Below are 18,732 nucleotides of genomic sequence, written 5' to 3' on the forward strand. Positions count from 1 at the left end.
GACCCTTAGCTTTTAAATGATGATAGATGTGCCACAGATGCTGTTGTTACATTAAAGCATGAAATTTAACATCACTCTTAGGGAGCTGCTCATGCGGTTAATTAACTTCAAAAGGTCACGTTTGTCCAACTGTCAATAACTACGGAGGCAGAAGGATTGCTCTCGTCTGCTTAAAGATTTGCATTATGCAGTGTCAGAGATGATAGCATTTTAAAGCTTATATCTTTAAGCAGACAGCTGAAGAACTCTTCTTAATATACAATCATCAGCCAGGTTGAACGTGGCATAATTGTTGGTACCAGATGAGCTGGTTTGAGTATCTCAGAAGCTGCAGATCTACTGGGATTTTCCCCACAAAACCATCTCTAGAGTTTACAGGAATTGGTCTGAAGGGAAAACGTCCTGGAGAAAATGCCTTGTTGACGTCAGAGGCCAAAGGAGAATGTTTTGAGTTAGCAGGAAGGCAACAGTCGCTCAAATAACCACTGGTTACACTAAGGTGCAGAATAGCATCTCTGAATGCACAGTACCTTGTAGCTTGAGGCAGATGGGCCACAGCAGCAGCAGATGACACTCAGGACACTGAGGCTATAGTTTGCTGGCTAAACAAACGAGGACTCAAATGACCTCCACAGTCACCAGATCTGAAATCAGTAGAGCAGCTTTGTGATGTGGAGGAACAGGAGATTCTCATCATGGATGCAACTGTGCAGCAACTGTGTGATACTATCAAGTCAATATGGACCACAATCTCTAGCACCTTGTTGAATCTGTGCCGTGAAGCATTAGAGCAGCTCTGAAGGGAAAAAGGTGTTCTACCTGATACTAGCTGTGTGCATCAGAACAGTATTTGAAGATGTTTGGGGTGTTACTCCCTTCAGTTATAGGAAGTGTTATATTCCTTTAGCTTGTTTTGGGTTTTCACTGTGCATCTTTACAGTTTTTACAGTCTCTCAGCTGATATAACCATACAGCTATTTTCACTAAAAAGCTCTAAAAACTGTACACCGTTCATCCATTATCACCGAGCACGAAAACAAACTCAGCAAGTATCTGATGACTATACCCCGAGCTTTTAGCAGATATTAAATAAGGCTGTTTTATCCCAGAAGAGCAGACCAAAACAAACCTAAAAGCTTGTCTTCCTTTGCTTTGTTCGGGATGTTGAGTTTGGTTTCGTCAGATGGCCAAAAGCACACATTCAAATAAATATATCTGTTTGATGATATTTCTGTAAGTTTGGAGAAGATGTAGTCTTCTGAATCCTAGAAGCCATGCTGAGAAAAAAAAAGCCAACTTATTTTGCTGTTGAATCACCGCCTCGCTTGCTCAATTGTGATCAACAAAGACTTTGGCTGCCAGGATGCTGGTCTCTTCCTGTAAGCATCTGAACACACTTGGAGATTCTGCCCAGTCCACAGCAGGGGTGGCCATCTGAAGAAGCAAGAGTTCGTAAACATGAAGCAATAATTTTGAGTAAAACAGAAGAGAAATATATAAAATCAAAGGTTTATTAATTCAAATACTTAATTGTTAAGGTTGGTAATGTTGCTTTTTATAAATTGAGTCGATACCCATCAAGTCAATTTAACTTGACCATATTCTATTACATGTAGCATTTTACATTGTGCCTGTCTAACAAAATTACATGGAAATTTTCCATTAATTAAATTATTTAAAGTCAGCTTTTATTTACCTACTTTTTGTTAGTGTGTGTCACATTCCTGTGGATACTCCATTGTTAGTTAGACAACCGCACATTCTTTTAATTTGGAGAACCACAGCCTGAGCACTGAACAGCACATAAATATGTCACACGGAATAACTTGTTGGAAAATGAGTTTTTCCCCAGCTGTTTAGTTTGTACTGTAAATATTCAAGTGTGAGAGAGAGCTTCCCAAGGAATGGTTTAGCCCCCTACTGGTTCTTTTTTATTGTAAATTTAAAGTAGCTGATAAGTAGGCAGAACAGTGAAATCCTTCCTGGCGTATGTATTGGCACCCTTACGAGAAAAGTGCAATTATTCTCTGCAGGACTGGAAACTATGATTTAAACTAAAACTGACAATGAAAACTTTAATACATTTAACAGGGAGACCCAGGATAGGATTAAGCATTACATAAGAATCAATAAAACCCAAAAGAGAGACAAAGTGTCTTGGTGTATAAAAATTACAATCTCTCTGTAAAGCAGTGTTTATCTTCCAGTCATTCTAAAGCTGTGTCTCATTTGCAGTTCCTGCTGTGGCAACCTGAACCTCCTAGCAAGATCAACTGAGTTTATTTTATCTAATCAAATCTAATATGATCCAATTCAGTGACTGTAAGAACTCCTGTGAAAATGTAATTTCCATCCTACACAAATATTTTTCCTTCGGATGATGCATTACAATGAGTTGTTTCGACTCTAACGGTTGGGGTTGCAGCTTGCTTGAGAAATGGCTGTCTCTCACTAGCTCCACAAAAATATGATATTTCCAGTGTTACACGTGAATCCTAAAGTACAGCTCACACTTGGACTGTTTCGAGTTTCGAGGCCAAGGTTTCTGTTTTGGGGTTTGTGGAAAACTCTGTTGTTTCTGATAGTCTATAGTCGTATTAGTGGTTATACACAAATTAACACATTTTTAAGTCCATCTTTTTATTTCCTATTCAAAGTGATATTTAAAGTTCAATTTATAATGCATTTTTTATCTTAAATGGAAGATTAAATCCAGTCCTTGGACAAATCTAAGACTTTAATGGTTTGCTTTTAGTAGAATTTCCCCAGGATAGCCTCTTTTTCCCGAGCTGCTAAGGACAGATAGTAAAAGGAGCCATAAAGTTGAAAAACTAAGTACACCCTAACTCCCTCTGTAGGAATTACTGCTAATCCTAATTGCTGTTAATCCAGTGCACTTGATTAACTGATTAGCAGTAAGTGTGCACAGCTCTATAAAAGCAGACGTTCTGACGGTTTGTTGAAAGAAAGCCTCGTCTCTTTAAAAAGAACATGTACTTAGATTTGTAAAGTTACATCTAAGCAAACAAGACTTATGGAACAATGTCCCTTGGACAGATGAGACCAAAGTCGATGTGTTTGTCTATCATACACAACATTATGTTTGGTGAAAATCGAAAACATCATACCAGCACCAACCAACACCTCATGCTAGCCATCAAGCATGGGGTTGGAGGTGTGATGATTTGGGCTTGTTTTGCAACCACAGGATCTGTGCACCTTACAGTCCCTGAGGCGACCATGCACTCCACTGAGTAATAAAGTATTCTAGATTCAACTGTCTGATAGCTAAAACTTGGCCCAAGCCCAGCAGCACATCTACAACACAATAGCTAAAAAAGAAAAGAATCAAGGTGCCACAATGGAACCGTCAAAGTCAAGACCTCAACCTGGTGGAAATGCTGCGGTGGGATCTCGAAGAGAGCTGAACATGAACAAACTCGTGTAAATGAACTGAAGCAACATTGTGAAGAAGAGTTAGCCAAAAAGCCACAATGATGTGACAGACTGGTAAAGTCATGCAAAATCTATTGCTGCTAAGGGTGCTTCTACAAGCTTTTGAACCATGGGGTGTGGCTAGTGTTATGGCTTGTCTAGGGGTGGCCAGACCATAACATTAGGGCCATAACATTAGGGTGATCCATCCCCGTCTGATCCCAAGCAGCACATCACACAACAAGTACAATTTGTTGGTGACTTATTTACAGTGAGTGAATTTTAACAAAGGACAGGAGTGGACCATAGCTTTGGGGTGGACCTAATGCCAAAGCAACAAACAAAAGGAGCCCCTCTAAAGGATGTACCAAACTTACCTACAAAAAGAATCAAAGCAAATGACAATGACTTATCTCCCTAACTAACAAAAACATGAGAAAATGATAATCAAATAAAAAGGTAGTCCACTCCTACATGAAACAGCGCTGGACAGGTAACATAAAGTCTGCCGGTTGAGGTAAGCCGAGGATGAATGACTGGCCGTCCATGACGGTGTCATCATATAAGCCATCTCCAGGTCGTTAGCCAATCAATCCGTCCCTTGGATCCACCAATCACAGAGAGTCACCTGCACACTCAGATATGAAACAACAGTACGACAACAGTCGTAACACTAGTTTTACATGTGACTGTAGAGAGTACACAGAAACAAGCCTCTGGGGTTTGTCTCCTGTCACATACTTTAATACATGAAAAATGACCTGCTCTTCACCTGCATTACAATGCAAAGCATGTTGCAATGTTCAAATGGGCATTGGAAAATTGTTTTGAGACAGACTTCAACTGGAAAAAAGAGAAACAAGTGCACCAACTGTGAAAAGAAGCTTCTTCTTCACACTCTTTGACATTTAGGGCTGAAATTACTGAAGACTTTGTATTTGCTTTGATAGTTCTGACCTTCTGGCCTTGAGCAGTTTTTGTTCAGAAATGGGGTTGAGACTTTCGTCCACATGACCCATTTAATGTGCGTTGAGAACGGGAAAGGTCTGGTATGAATCGGGCTGAATTATTGAACCGGATCTAGAGTTGAGATACTTGTAAGTGAGAGGGATATTTAACAGCCAGAGGAAACACATCTTAACTTTTCACCCTGAAAAACACGTTATGCTGTTCAAATACACAGACACAAACTGTTAATGGAAATTGTAAATCGTCCATTTGAAAACTGCTTTATTTTAAATGTCAGATGATGAAATAAAATTATAGAAAGCAGAGTTATTTTAAAGAAGAAGAGTTATCATTATGGTGTTATTTCATTTCACAGTTAAACCAAAGGTAATATGGTAAAAATATACTGTGACCAAACCTTTGTGATGCAAACACTTATAGCTTATTATACGTGTTAGATCCTTTATTAATCATTTGCAGGAAATGAAATTGTCACAGCTTCAATACAGACAATAGACACAATATGAATTCCTAATATAGTTAAAAATACATAAATGAATAAAATATGCAATAACTAACATGTGCAAACATGGATACAATCATTATTTTTACTATTACTGTGTAGCGGGTTATGAATAGCATTTTACCCACTGCACATTGCTGGTAATGTGCATTTTAAGACAGAAAGAGAAAGTATGTTGGGAAGAAGTGGGTTATATTTTAAGACTGAGCTTATTGACTAGCCGTTTTCTAGATGGAGATTTTGACCTTTTTCCTGTTGTATCTTTAACTTTGTAACTTTAAGTTGTTGACTTTGACTATTGGAACTGGACATGTTCAGCATGCTGAACATCCAGCAATTGTGTTTACATGCTATGTGTGATACGAATAAACCATACGAGTGCAAACTACGCTCATTTGTTTTTAGTGCACCCTTTAAACATGAACCTTATTGTGCATAAGGGAGGCTTTAGATGAAGTGAGCCTGAGTGTTGTGAGAACAGATGTTTCACAGTCGCTCTCTAAGCCTCTGATTGTAGGCTTGGTTTTTATTTTCACTTTTAATGTGGGAACTCTAATTATCACCTTAAGTCATGTTAAAGTAGATTTACTAACACATTTTGGTGTTGAGAACAGTTTTTTACACAGTTGAGGAGGAAAAGTGAAATAATTATTAAATAAGACTAGTTCTACACCTACGTAGGCTCTTTTGTTTTCTGGTAGCAGAGTATATTTGTTTGTGTGTGTGTGTGTGTGTGTGTGTGTGTGTGTGTGTGTGTGTGTGTGTGTGTGTGTGTGTCTATATAAACATAAATCTATACATTCTATCCTATATTGTCAGTTTAATGGTAATTTAATAGAAACCAAGAATTAACAGAAGGCAGCATAGCAGACATGGATACATGCCTGACTGTTTCACAGGCCTGTATCCAGGACTAAAGAAAAGTCAGCTCAGTTGCACCAAAATACCTCCAAAGGATAAAACAGGTGCTGTGAAGCCAGTTAAATGTTAGAAATAATATCAACACTTCACGCAAAGTCCAGCCCCCTAAGAGTAGGCAAACAATGAAAGAGATAGGGGGATACTGCCCAAGATGAAATACAGAGAATCCATAAATACATCAAGAAGATGGGCACCAGGGACGAACTGCCAAGAGAGTGCCTCAGGCAGCAAAAACCAGAGAATGATGAGGATGAAGATGATGTATTGTAAAAGACCAAGCCCATTCATTGGATCTATCATTGGCGTAATAGAGGAACTGGTTGACCTCAAGAAATCCTACCAGGAACTTCAAAAGTCCAGCCAGAAGGACATCATGGAGTTTCTGATCAGGACAGCGAGAGAAAAAGCCCTAAGCAGAAGGGTCTCACTTTGCAGGCTGTGCAAATGGGGTCATGAGACCATTTACACAGTGCAGCAATGTAAAGGATGTGAGTCAGGACAGCGTACTCGGAAAATGGAGTCGCACTGTGACATACCTACAAAAGAACAACCAAGGTTTCAGAGCTGGTGGCGAGCCAATCAGATATGGTGATGGTTGACAAGGAAAAAGACAGCAGTTGTGATTGATATGGCAATACCAGCTGACTGTAATGTCAGGATGAAGGAGCATGAGAAAATATGAAAGGTGTCACTGCCTAAAGGGACAAGTTAAACAGATATGGAAGGTGAAGATGAAAGTGGTCCCAGTCTTAATAGGAACATTAAGGCCTGTGACCTCCAAACCTGGTTCTAGCATATTCAGGTTACGGCTCAGTCTGACTCCACTCCTAGAATTGGACATACATCCCAGATCTCTGGTAGAGGTCTTAAGTTTGAGGAAGACCATAAATACTGCTAAGCTACAATTATTGCCTATTATTGTGGAGGTCCACCATATACCACCAGAGCAGCTCTTATCCATCAGGGCATGGACAGAGAATGCCTGGAGGTGTCCTGTGGTTTGTGGTAGCGGATGCTTTGGGTCCTCTGTATGGCCGAATCTGGCTTTTTGAGACAGATCTTTCCCATTTTAAATTGGATTGGGATCTGGGGAGTTGAGGCCAGGTCAGCACCTTGGGCTTTGTGTTGTGTTCCTCAAGCAGTTTCTGAGCACTTTTTGTGATGTAGTGGTGTTTTTTTGGCTGCAGCCATCAGGAAGTGCTTGTTTCTGTCAATGTGAGTGCCTCATTGAGACTTTATAGTTGCATCCAATGTAATACAAACGTAGTTAAATGTAGTTATATCTACATGTGATTGTTTTACCCTCAGAACACCTTAATGCAGGGGTGTCGAACTCCAGGCCTCAAGGGCCGGTGTCCTGCAGCTTTTAGATGTGTCCTTGGTCCAACACAGCTGATTTAAATGGCTAAATGTCCTCCTCAACATGTCTTGAAGTTCTCCAGAGGCCTGGTAATGAACTGATCACTTGATTCAGGTGTGTTGACCCAGGGTGATATCTAAAACCTGCAGGCCTGGAGTTCGACACCCCTGCCTTAATGTTTCAGAAATTTTGAGAAGAGACTTTTTTATGCTGTTCCCTTTTTGTATAAGTCAGCCTTCAACTATTTTGAGAGGAAAATGGCAGCAATGATAATAAAGTGACATCTTCAGACATGGAAGGAGAATGTAGCTCTAAATGATCTGCCAGGGGCTATTTGCCTCATTAGCCTCAGTGATAGCTCTAAAAACTAAATTGGCTTCAATTTTGAGCTAATACTTCCTTCTTTTTTTTTCTCTTTAAATCGAGGTAAGGCATCTAAGCAAAAGAGGCTCTTACATTCTCTGTTTTATGTTTCTTCAGGGTAACTTATGTGGCAGAGGTTTACACTATGCATTCACCTTCCCAGAAGAAAAAGTCTCTACTTCAAAAGTGGCTTTAGTATGACTCTTTGGGCTGCCAGGATTACAGTGTGGAGAAACGATGTGATCGCAATGCTCTTTTTGAAAATATATGAGCCCGGAAATTGAATTTTAAATAGTCCTAATATTAGCTACAATACTGGAATCTGACTCCATAATTGTGCTTGAGAGCTGATGAGATGAAATTTAGGATAAAAATAAAACTCTCTCCATGGTAGCAATTTGAAACTTTTACTGTAGGAAAGAGACCCAAACACTGCAGAACCCTTTTTTTTAACAACCGAGACATAAATCAAATGGCCTCTCTCCCACCTTCATCTCTGGTAGCAGGTGCTCTCATATTAGATGCTGTCCTGGGGAGAGAGAAAAAACACTATAGCAAGAAAATGAAATAGCTCATAAGGTAAGAATAGGCCTCTACTTACAATATAATGAAAATATAATACAATATAATGGTGAGGTAAAATAGTTCCAAAGCAGTTTAATTAGTCAAATCAATTAAACATAAGTCACAGTTGGAATCTTAACATTAAAGTGTTACACAAACATCATGTGCATACTTGCTTATTTAAAGTGTATATGCTATGTGTTTGTCGTATACTGTTTGCACATTTTTATCTGCACTTTTGTGAAACTATTATTTGAATATTGGACTCTGGCTAAAGGAGCTGTCAAAGTGATATCATGAAACGTATTAAAAATCAATCATGACATTCATCAATAATGCACATATGTTAAATGCTGGAATTTTACTCATTTTTAGTCATAATGATTTGCTGTCGAATAAAAGGCAATAACTCTCCAGTTAAAAGGCAGCAGAATTAGAAGATTTGTGTAATGCTGTGAAAAACTACCCATGATTCAGTAGCTTGTAGAGCCACCTTTAGCAACAATAACTTCTTTACCAGTCTCTCCCATCATTGTGGTTAAGTTTTGACACATTTTACAATTTTGCTTCACTTCAGTGAGGTTTAGCTGTTGGAGAGATGGCCTCACATTTGACTGTAGAATACTTTGGTATACAGAGGAGTGCATGGTCAACTCAATGACTGCAAGGTCTCGAGGTCCTGTGGCTGCAAAACAAGCCCAAATCATCACACCTCCACCACCGTGTTTGATAGTTGGTACGAGGTGTTGTATACGGTGCTGTTCATTATGGCCAAACATCTCCACTTTGCTCTCATCTATCCAAAGGATGTTGTTCCAGAAGTCTTGTGCGTTCTTCACCTTCCTAACAAGCCACACTTGTTCAGTCTTTTTTTAACTGTACTGTCATGAAGTTTAACATTTAACATGATAACTGAGGATTGTAGAGTTTGAGATATAGCTCTTGGGTTTTTTGTAGTTTCTGTGCAGCCTTACTTTTGGGTGAATTCGCTGAGACTTCCACAGCTGGGAATTGTGTTAAGACATCAGAATGCTACAGTCAGAACTTTGGCTTTACAGATCAGCCATGATCGGTTAATCAGGATTATTTGATTAGCAGTACCCGGCTGCTACTTACCCTCTAAAGTTCTATGGAAGCTGTAAGGTTGTAGTTAGTTAGACTTAGACTTAGTTAGACTTAAACAGAGAGGAATTTACTAATGCAAATTTGGTGCAGAAAATAGGGAATTTTCCAGGTGCCCATCTACTCTATTTGAAACTATACACTATATACACTATACACAACTATATGTGGTGTTTGTGCGGTACTGTAGCATTATATTATATAGCAGGTAAATATATTCTATGTCACCCTTTAGAATTGATATTGAGATCAGCTGGGTGAGAGAGGTGCATTTGTAACTACAACCTGCACCAAAGACACTTCAACAATGTGAAGACTTGTTGACAAAGCGGCTTAAAGCTGGAGCCGCTGGTTAATTGACAGGCAGGATAGACTGCCTCTATGACTTTACAATAGGGTCAGATTGAATTGTGGACTGTGAATAAAAACAAAATATGTAATTCTGCATGAACATTCATGTGTGTGAATGTGATTGAAAAAAAGATTTTGACTGACCTTAAGTTTCTAAGAGTGAAAAGTTTCTACTGTACAGCTCGTGAGCCAACATGTACATGTTTTTGGTCCTGGGAAATACTCTGCGTACTACACTATACTCTATCTGCTTTGGGACTGAGAGATCAATCAATCAATACAGTCTTGCTGGCTTAGTTTATAAAATGTATCAGTCAAGAGCAAAATAGCTTAACGTTTAAGAAGTTAGGTTGCACTGTAATCTGAGATTTATGCAGGGCTAATACTCAGGTGTATGCTGTAGCTTTCAGACGTATTTCCATCATTGAAGCTTTCAAGCTGGGCTAGCAGAGTGCCCATGTGTCAAGTCTTTGTTCTTAACTAAGCTGTAGCTGACTGCCTGCTGTCCATTCATATCTTCTTACCTAATTTATGTCTAAGTGGTTTAAAGCCATTTTACCTATAACTCAAAGCAGTTTTTCTAAATTGATAATCAGTTATGAAAAAAGTACGCTACATCTGTTACATCAGTCTGTCCTGAATTTAAGTAGAGATTGAAATTGGATTCATTTTTTTTCAAGGTTATCACGACGCAATATTGACTCACCTCTGTGAAAACCTTGGGGCCAGTAAAACAGAAAAAAAACTAAAATAATTATCTCCCAAAGTAGTCAGCATGTCAATTTTCTTTATTTTTTCTGTTCGGATGAGGCAGATATTATTTGAAAGTCTTGCTTATATTAGTTTCTTTCTCTTTCTATTATGTATTATTTGATTAATTATTTCATTTGTGACTGTCAGCAATTGTAATTTTGCAGTCTCTGGAAAAAGTCAAAGTAATGATTCCCTGTTCCTTTCTGTCTCTCTTGATTACTCACTTAGACAATGATACGACTGTTATTTTGGCTAAAATAAGAAATGGCACATATTACATATTCTGAACAACATTGTTTGTCTTCATATTTTGCTTGCAGGGAGCCAGAGTTTTGTTTTAATGTCTTAAAGTGCTCTTGAGAACTAGTTCTTTGGGCAATCCTAGTTTTTCAAGTTTTTCTTTGGACATTGGCTGTTTTTTTCCCTCATTTTCAGTCCAGTCCATTTTTTATTGTTTGTTTAGACATTTAATAGATAATAATTACCTATTAATCATTAAAGCATATGAAAGGCTGCTGACTTATGGGATTAAAAGACAAGTTAACGAGATAAGATAACTTGTTATTGCACAGTCATACTGTGCACCTGTGGAAACAACAACAAACGAATTTTTCAAAAATATTTTGCATTTCTTTAGTTGCATCTATGAAAAATTCTAAAGGTAACACAGTTTTACAGACATACAGTAACAGGATGATTCCCAAAGAGCTGTTAGTTAAATGCTTGACACATCATGGCATGCATGGTGTGCAGTTTGTCCTTAAAATGTTTGAGGAACTTGAATAAGTGGAAGCAAAAGAAGAAGCAGCTGGACTAAAAAAGAAACAATCTACAGCAAATAAACGATATCTGACAGTCATAGCCCTGAGAAACAGGAAATATAAATCCACCAAACACTTGACATTACTTTATAAATGCCATCTGTCAAACATGGTGGAGGCTCTGTCGTGGTTTAGGGCTGCATTTCAGCCAGGATTGCTGGAGATCTCATCGAAATTAATAGAATTATTAGTGCAGAAAAGTACCGTCACATATTGAGAAACCTAAGATAACATCGGGAAAGAATCTGACTGGCAAGAGCTTCTTTCTTTGACATGACAATAACCTCAAACACACTGCCAGTGCAGTAAAAGCATAACTGGATAGAAAAACACACAATGGAGCACTATCAGTCATGGGCTGGCATCCCAAGAGCCCGGACCTCAACATTAGCAGTGTGGGATCATCTTGACAAAGAATGGAACAAAAGGCGGCTGACATCCAGAGAAAAGATTTGAGAGAAAGCTACGAGAAAGCTTGAGTTCAGGCAGTGTTGAATAATAAAATTGGTCACACCAAGTATTGACTTTCAATCTCGTTACAATTTTACAAACTCCTATTTGCATTTTTCTGTGCACGCACGTCTCAGTAAACCACAGCATCTATGTCTCGTTTTTCTAACAAAATATGAAGAAATGAGGGAATGCTCAAGACTTTGCACTGTCCTGTGTGATGACAAAATATTGTGAATTTTAAAATATTATCAACAACATTAGGATGACTCAAGTAAATAAAGCTATCTAGAGCATAACCTGTTACACAACTGCAGAAACACATTCTATTTACTGTGACCTAAGGTTGCTGTATGCTATCAAGATGAATAGTGTTGGTTTCCCTTAAAGTTTGCTAATAAACAATTAGCCACACCACTTTATATTGCCGAATCACCTTTGACTCCTGGCATGCCAGCAGAGTGTACACAGTGTTACCTGTAGCTAGTGTTGATGTTGCTGTGTTGCAGTGTCACCTCTAGTGAACTCCACCCACACCATCACATAGCAGTCTAGTGGGAGAAGTGCTTAATTGCTGTCTTTCTCTCCCTTCACTTTCGCTCTTCTCTGGATCTCAGTGGACTGAGGAATAAATATGCTCACCTTTTCTCCTGCGTATCCCCAGTGAGAACTAGTTGAGGGATTGTCTCGGAACGCTAATTAACATTTGATTGTTAAAGGTTGTTTCCAGTTTCTAACAATGTTGCTTTTTTCATACTTTTGATGTTTGTTATGAATATGCTCACCGACTTAACTGACACAACAATGTCGAAATATACGAAAAAGTCTGGTGTAATCCAGCATTTCCTGGTGGTGCACGGGTGTCAGACCTCGTTTTAGTCCAAGTATTTTTTTCCTACTGTTAAAAAAAGTTCAATTAGATAAAACACATATTTTTGAGGCATCTGGAAGAAAAAACAAAGCTAGTGAAGCCCTATTAGCTTAATTGTTCCCCTTCAATCATTTAGCAAAAATGACATGAAAATAAGGCGCATATTTAACAGAACACAATTTACAGTGGCACTTAAAGTTCTCCATTTAGGTTACACAGGTAGTTTGTAAACATTTCAGTGTTTTCTAAATAATTCCAAGCATATATATTATTATTGAATTTCTTTAAAACTCTTTCTGTGAAATATAGAGACCGGTCGGCGACCTTCCGGAAACCACTGGTTGCTAGCTAGAAATGTGTACTCCCCAAGCACTTGGTGAGTGGTTGCCAGAGGTTGCTCCGTGAAAGAGGTATTTGGTGCTGCACCAAATACCTCCCACCTGGACAGTAGTTGATTAATGGTTGCAAATCGGCTCCTTCCTTGCAAACTACAGCTAGCTGCGGCAATCTGCTGGTAACCATAGTAGCCATAGGCAGGTTTTTGGTGTACCCATCGTGCAAACAACCTGACACTCAATAATGCACTTAGTCATGTCCCTAACAATAGAACCGGCAAGTTTAAAGTAGTTTGAATAACCAGTTGTCCAGATGAACAGACAATCACATACAAAGGTTCACTAATTTATTAGTGTGATGGTTGGAATATCTTAATTCGTCCACCATTAAGACTAATCTTTGTGATTGTGTGTTATATGTAAATTGAGTTAAACTGGGGAGAATTTCAATACAGAACTAGTTTTTCTTTATGAAATCAACAGATTTATGAGTGAACTGAGCCTGCTGATCCGGTGAAGCATGAAATAAAGCCTGAGGGGCTAAGTGGTTGCATCTAAGATATTTATTCTGTAAATGTGTACCTTCAGGCCCTAGAACACCTGCCAAAGTTTGACACAGTGTTACCAACTTATTGTGGCTAGTGCCAGAGCTGCATTGGAACAAGGTCGTAGATCGAGCGGTGGGCGTTGGAGTTCAGGCCCTTAATGGGAGGATCAGTCTTGTCGTTTCTGATTTTCTGCTTCTAATCATTTTCAAAGATTTATTTAGTCACCTATCATGTTCTCCCTTTGCTTCTCTCTTTCTTTTGCATCCTCCACTCAGAGTCTCCCGTGTTGCACGTCATCATCTGTCATATTCGAGGCCTGTGCAGTTGGTGATTCATATGCAGAGCGTCACCACCAGCACACTTTGATTCCCTCCTACTCTCTTTTGCGCACTTTTATTCTTTTTATCCTTCTGTCTTGCCCTTCCCTCTGTCTTTGTTCTCCTGGCTCCTTCTTAGTCTTATATTTCCAGCACTGTCAGTCTCTTCTCCTCAAAGCCTTTGTCACTGCCCATCCATCTCACGAATACTTCCTCCTTCATGTCACACTGTGCTCATTTGCTTAGGATAGCCAGAGACAGTTTGTGTAAATGTGCCTCTTCGACCTTTCTGCTATGTCCCATTTATATAACATGGGAAAATGTGAAGTGTCTGTCTTGCAGACAGGCAGCTAATCAACCTGCAGCACAGTCTGCTCGGCATTTCTAATCTCTAATCAATTTTTTTTTACCCAGCGACACATTTTCTGTGTTGCTATGCCTGCTTTGTTTTCTTGCAGGCTGCCACACGGAGAAGAGCATCCAAGGTCAAATCACAGTGTCCTCACACACAAATAGCCTGGCCGTATTTTTATTTCTTTTGGCACAGTGATGGCGTGTCAGCAAAAGTGTACAGGTTTGCCTTGAGGGTAAGAGAGGGAGAAAAGAGGTACGGACATAGAGGGGTACTCCCTTCTGGGACTCATTTGATAGCGTTTTCATTTCGTACTTTTCCACCGCCACCCCCTTCTTTGTGCTCACTGTGCTTCTGTCTATCAGGTGCCATCTGTTTCAGAGTTCAGATGAGGATGTTTGTTGTTGCTGAAACACCTGCTTTACAAACTTAATGAATCTCCTGGCTTGTATAAGGAACAATGAAGCCAATGTCGAGAGGGAATTCAAATTTATTAATTATTATTTTATTTAGCATGGGAAGCTACTTGGCACATATCACATTGTCCTATTTGGCAATCAGTTTTGCTTTTATCGGATCATGATAGAAACCAGTTACATGAGGTCCTCATTGAACTTAATTCAGTTGTAGGTCTCCTGCTGACTTTTCATGTGACTTCGGAGCTGAATATTCTGGGTGTAGATTCTGGGAAGCAGAGCCTACACCCATATTAGATACAACTTTGGGATAATCACATGCTAATGTTTAATATGAGCGTGCAAACAAAGCATTCAGCTACAGCACTTATGACAACTATGTAAATAAAAATTTAATAAATTAGTCCACAACTCTTTTAAACATATTTCTTTAATTTTAAAATGTAAAGTGGCAACATATTTAATGTTGCATTTGTGATTTTTAAATATATTGTGATAATAACAATGCTATTGACCCATTACAGGGTTCTGTATACACAGCAGGAAAGAGTGGATCAAGAAGATGTCCGAATAAACAATCAGTGGTTAAAGTTAGAATGTCAAATACTGATTGGTTAATAGTGAAAGTCAAGATGTGGGTTTTGAACAGCACAAAGAAATACTTTGTGTTGGTCATACATAGTCATGGGAAAAAAAAAATATAGACCTTTGTTAGAGCAGCCGGGTGCTGATAATCATTCCACTTGCTTGATTATTAGTGTGACCATAAGAGCAGATGATTTAGCAGTTTGCTTGTTCTCCCTTAAAACAACAAAGCTACATCTGAACAAACCACGAGACGTGGAACAATGTCGTTCGGAGAGATAAAACCAAAGTGGAGATGTCCAGCCAAAAACCAAACCACGGCACAAACACCTCATATTGACTGTAAAGCATGATGGTGGAGGTGTGATGATTTGGGTGGTTTTGCAGCTGCAGGACTTGAGCTTCTTACAGTCTGCAATGCAATAATAAGTATTGTAGCGTCAGATGTGAGGTCGTGTGTCCAATAGTTCAAGCTTGGCCCAGACTGGATCATGCAGCAGAGCAATGATCCCAAGCAAAGAAGCCATTAGAAGGAATTGAACATTAATTATTGATCTGCAGAACTCAATTATGCTATTTGGTGGTTAGATGCTGATGGCCCATCACAGCAGAATGAAATCCCAGAAGTGATAGGAATTAGAGCAGGACTGTCTAGACCCTGATGGTATTAAGGGATCACATGGAGGCTTTGGTGGAGGTGGGTTGGACAAAAGAGTCTGCAAGGAAGAATGAAAGACAAACAGTGGGATTTAAAGGATGCAGAGTGAAGGCTGATTGGTTTAAAGGAGGCGAGCAGAAAGATGATTGGGCTACAATTGGCCGTGAGTCCTGCAGCGTGAATAGACTAGCAGCTAAATACCTGGACAGCAGACAGTTTTTATTATTCTGCGTAAGAAAGGTGCCAATGAATGAAATGCACTCTAGGCGTTATTGTTGAATGTCATTATTTTGCATCCTAGCTTACAAAGGTGAGCTAGGAAGCTACATAAGGCTAAATCGAGGTTAACATTTTCATCAAAGTTTGTGTTGTAACTCTTAAGGATTAATTTAATTTCAAACTCAATCACAAAACATTGTTTCCTTCACTAAGTCTGACCTCTTGTTGACTCACTCTTGATCCTGCTGTGCATATAGACCCTTATAAATAAATCTCATTTAATGTAAAGCTTGAGTGTTGTGTGCTTCCCTTTATGCAGAGGTCCCTGTGTCAGCCAAGAAATAAAAAATGAGGCAATATTTTGCAACACAAAGTATTATCACTACTGCATGAATGCACCATAAATGTACCAAATTCCATTGCAGTCAATCCAAGAGTTGTTGAGACATGTGGGGCTGCATTTCTTGCCGACATCATAGTAATGCTGCAGATGCTCGTTATTTTTTCTCCTTATGTTTGTGAAATACAGGGCAGACATGAAAGGATGAATGACTAAATAAAAGTCTCAAAAATGAGCCGTATTTAATTCAATCCGCAAGCAAGTGTAAATAAGAGCAAATGAACTCGACAGCCAATCACTTACCTCTTTTCTGCCCCGCTGTCTCTGATGTTCATCGTTTTCATTTCTTTCATCTTCCTATTCTCGCACACGGTTCTTCGTCGCCCTTACACTTCCCAGCCCACGTCTATTTTTTTTTTTTTTACACCATAGCCATTTTCGTTCCCTCCACCCTCCCTCACTCATTGTCTCTCCTCTTGTTTCGACTGTGGGCATCCTCTCATAACAGCCACTGTAATAGTTCGGATGTCAAGGAAGCAAACCAGGCCGGCTTTTCTCCTGTAAGTTTCATCATGATTGTCTTTGATCAGTTTGTTAGTAGATTAGTGATGATAGTGGCATCTTTTGTCACTGGTGGGAGCCATTGAGCCAGGACAGACTAGACAAGATAGCTTTGATTTAGTTGACTTCTAGAGTATTGACTATAACTTGCTTTAAATTCTGCTTGTGTCAGCTATGGGAATTATTTTGTCAAGTTTTTCAGAGTAACCATAACTTTGAAATATCGTTATGTAACTGTAATTCTTTTGTTGCATCCAGAGAGGTTTAGTCTCCACCAGCTACTGGAGTACATGCTAAATGTTCAACTAAACTTGGCACAAAAGTTTGGTCAATGGTTTCTTTGTTTTAACAACACTTCTTGGCAATAAATGTTATACGGTTGGAAGATCTGTTTATTTCCCCTTGAATGGTGCCACATAAGGAAAATGCATTTGTGGGTTGAGCAGCAGGGTTGAGTATGTTGGCTGTGCCCATGAACAACTTGCCAAATTAGATATATGCACCCTCAAGGGCTTCATGAGGGTAACTGTCCACTGAGGTGGGCCCCCGAGAATTGCATTCCCTATGGGACTTTGTTTCATTTCACACTGCAAGTGAGTATGCTAATGCCAGCATATTAGCTAGCTGGCAGTATGTACAGCAGCAGCTATGTACAGCTATGTAAGTGAGATAACACCGGGTTCAGAGTTCTGTACTTTTTGTGTGCGGTTTCAGCAAAACAATTTAACTGGAAATGGACGTGTGGCTAATGGCACTGACTTTGTGCTCTTTTAAAATAACATCTCACTATTTTCTCTACATTGCTAAATATACAATGTTATATACGGTAACAGTGTGCTGGGTTTTTGTTGTTTGTCTGAAGTTGGACTGATGGCAGCTTATAGTTGAAATGTTTTTGTCCATTGTTAGTAGACACTGTGAAGTATATTATAAAAAGAGCACCTGTACTGTCTTTTATACAAGGATACAAGGACTTACTAACCTTTGACAGATGCTTCCTAGGGGTACACTACAGCTCCTGCTGCTGCTCCTGATAACCTCCAAAAACCTGACTTACAGATAATTTGTGCTGATATTACCATCATCAACAAAAGATATTCTTTGGTTGCTGTGGTCTTTTACTGTTTTATAATCTTTGTTCATCTTCATCTATCCCACGTAGTTCACAGAAAATGCTGCCATTTGTTTTTTTCCTTTGATAAGTCAAAATAAACCCTTAATAAAGCCTGGACTTTACTAGAAAACCTCTAGATCTTTAGAGCTATTTTTTGCATAAAATGTAACATCGTCCAGAGTGCTTTCAAAATGTCCTTGCTAATTTCTTTTGTATATATGGTGGTTGCCGGTGTTGCACCAATATCTTTGCTTAGGCCATGATAGTACATCACTCAAAGGTTCCTTTTGTCCTAAGGAGTATTTGCCCTGATGTAGAATGGTCCTGAGAACTGTGATGGTTACTAACTTGAACTTTTATCTGGGACCAGCTAAAATCGACAGTTTAGTGAGTACGTTTTGGTTTTCATTTTGTCTCTGCAGGTATACTTATACCCTGTGCCCATTCAATCAAGTTACACAAAAGAGCACGGCAGGAGTAGAGGTCTCATTAGGGTAAGTACCTCAATCACTGTTTCTTTTGTGCACACAGTTAAAATCCCAATCACTGACCAGCCGGGGTATGTCTGCGATCAGGTGGGAAAAAATTAAAGACAGTTTATAGAACGACATCTTTCCAAAGCGCTTAGCAGTACTCTGAGTACTGTGGCCTGAGATTCTATAGCAGAGCATAGTCAATATTTTAATATGAAGCCACAAAGCACTTCTAGTACAATTCACATACATTTTCCCTCCCCTGGGCTTTCATCATGCACTAAAAGCCAAGAAGGGCATTTTGTCTTATTTATACCAATTAGATAAATTCA

At 39.1% G+C, this 18,732-nt stretch overlaps 1 protein-coding gene across 1 annotated transcript in view; it reads left to right on the plus strand.

Annotated features, from left to right (window-relative positions):
- LOC147335852 (glucosidase 2 subunit beta-like) overlaps positions 1–18,732 on the plus strand; it is a 177,559-nt gene that overhangs the window by 132,752 nt on the left and 26,075 nt on the right. The window contains exon 13 of the mRNA XM_086282813.1: positions 18,350–18,421. Coding sequence (XP_086138939.1) covers positions 18,350–18,421 — 72 coding nt within the window. The remainder of the gene's footprint in view (positions 1–18,349; positions 18,422–18,732) is intronic.

The sequence above is a fragment of the Aulonocara sp. 'chitande type north' Nkhata Bay genome, linkage group LG3 (genome assembly GCF_057382095.1).
Source record: "Aulonocara sp. 'chitande type north' Nkhata Bay isolate Kocher_YH1m ecotype deep benthic linkage group LG3, A_spYH_male_GT1.1, whole genome shotgun sequence".
Classification (NCBI taxonomy): Eukaryota; Metazoa; Chordata; class Actinopteri; order Cichliformes; family Cichlidae; genus Aulonocara; species Aulonocara sp. 'chitande type north' Nkhata Bay.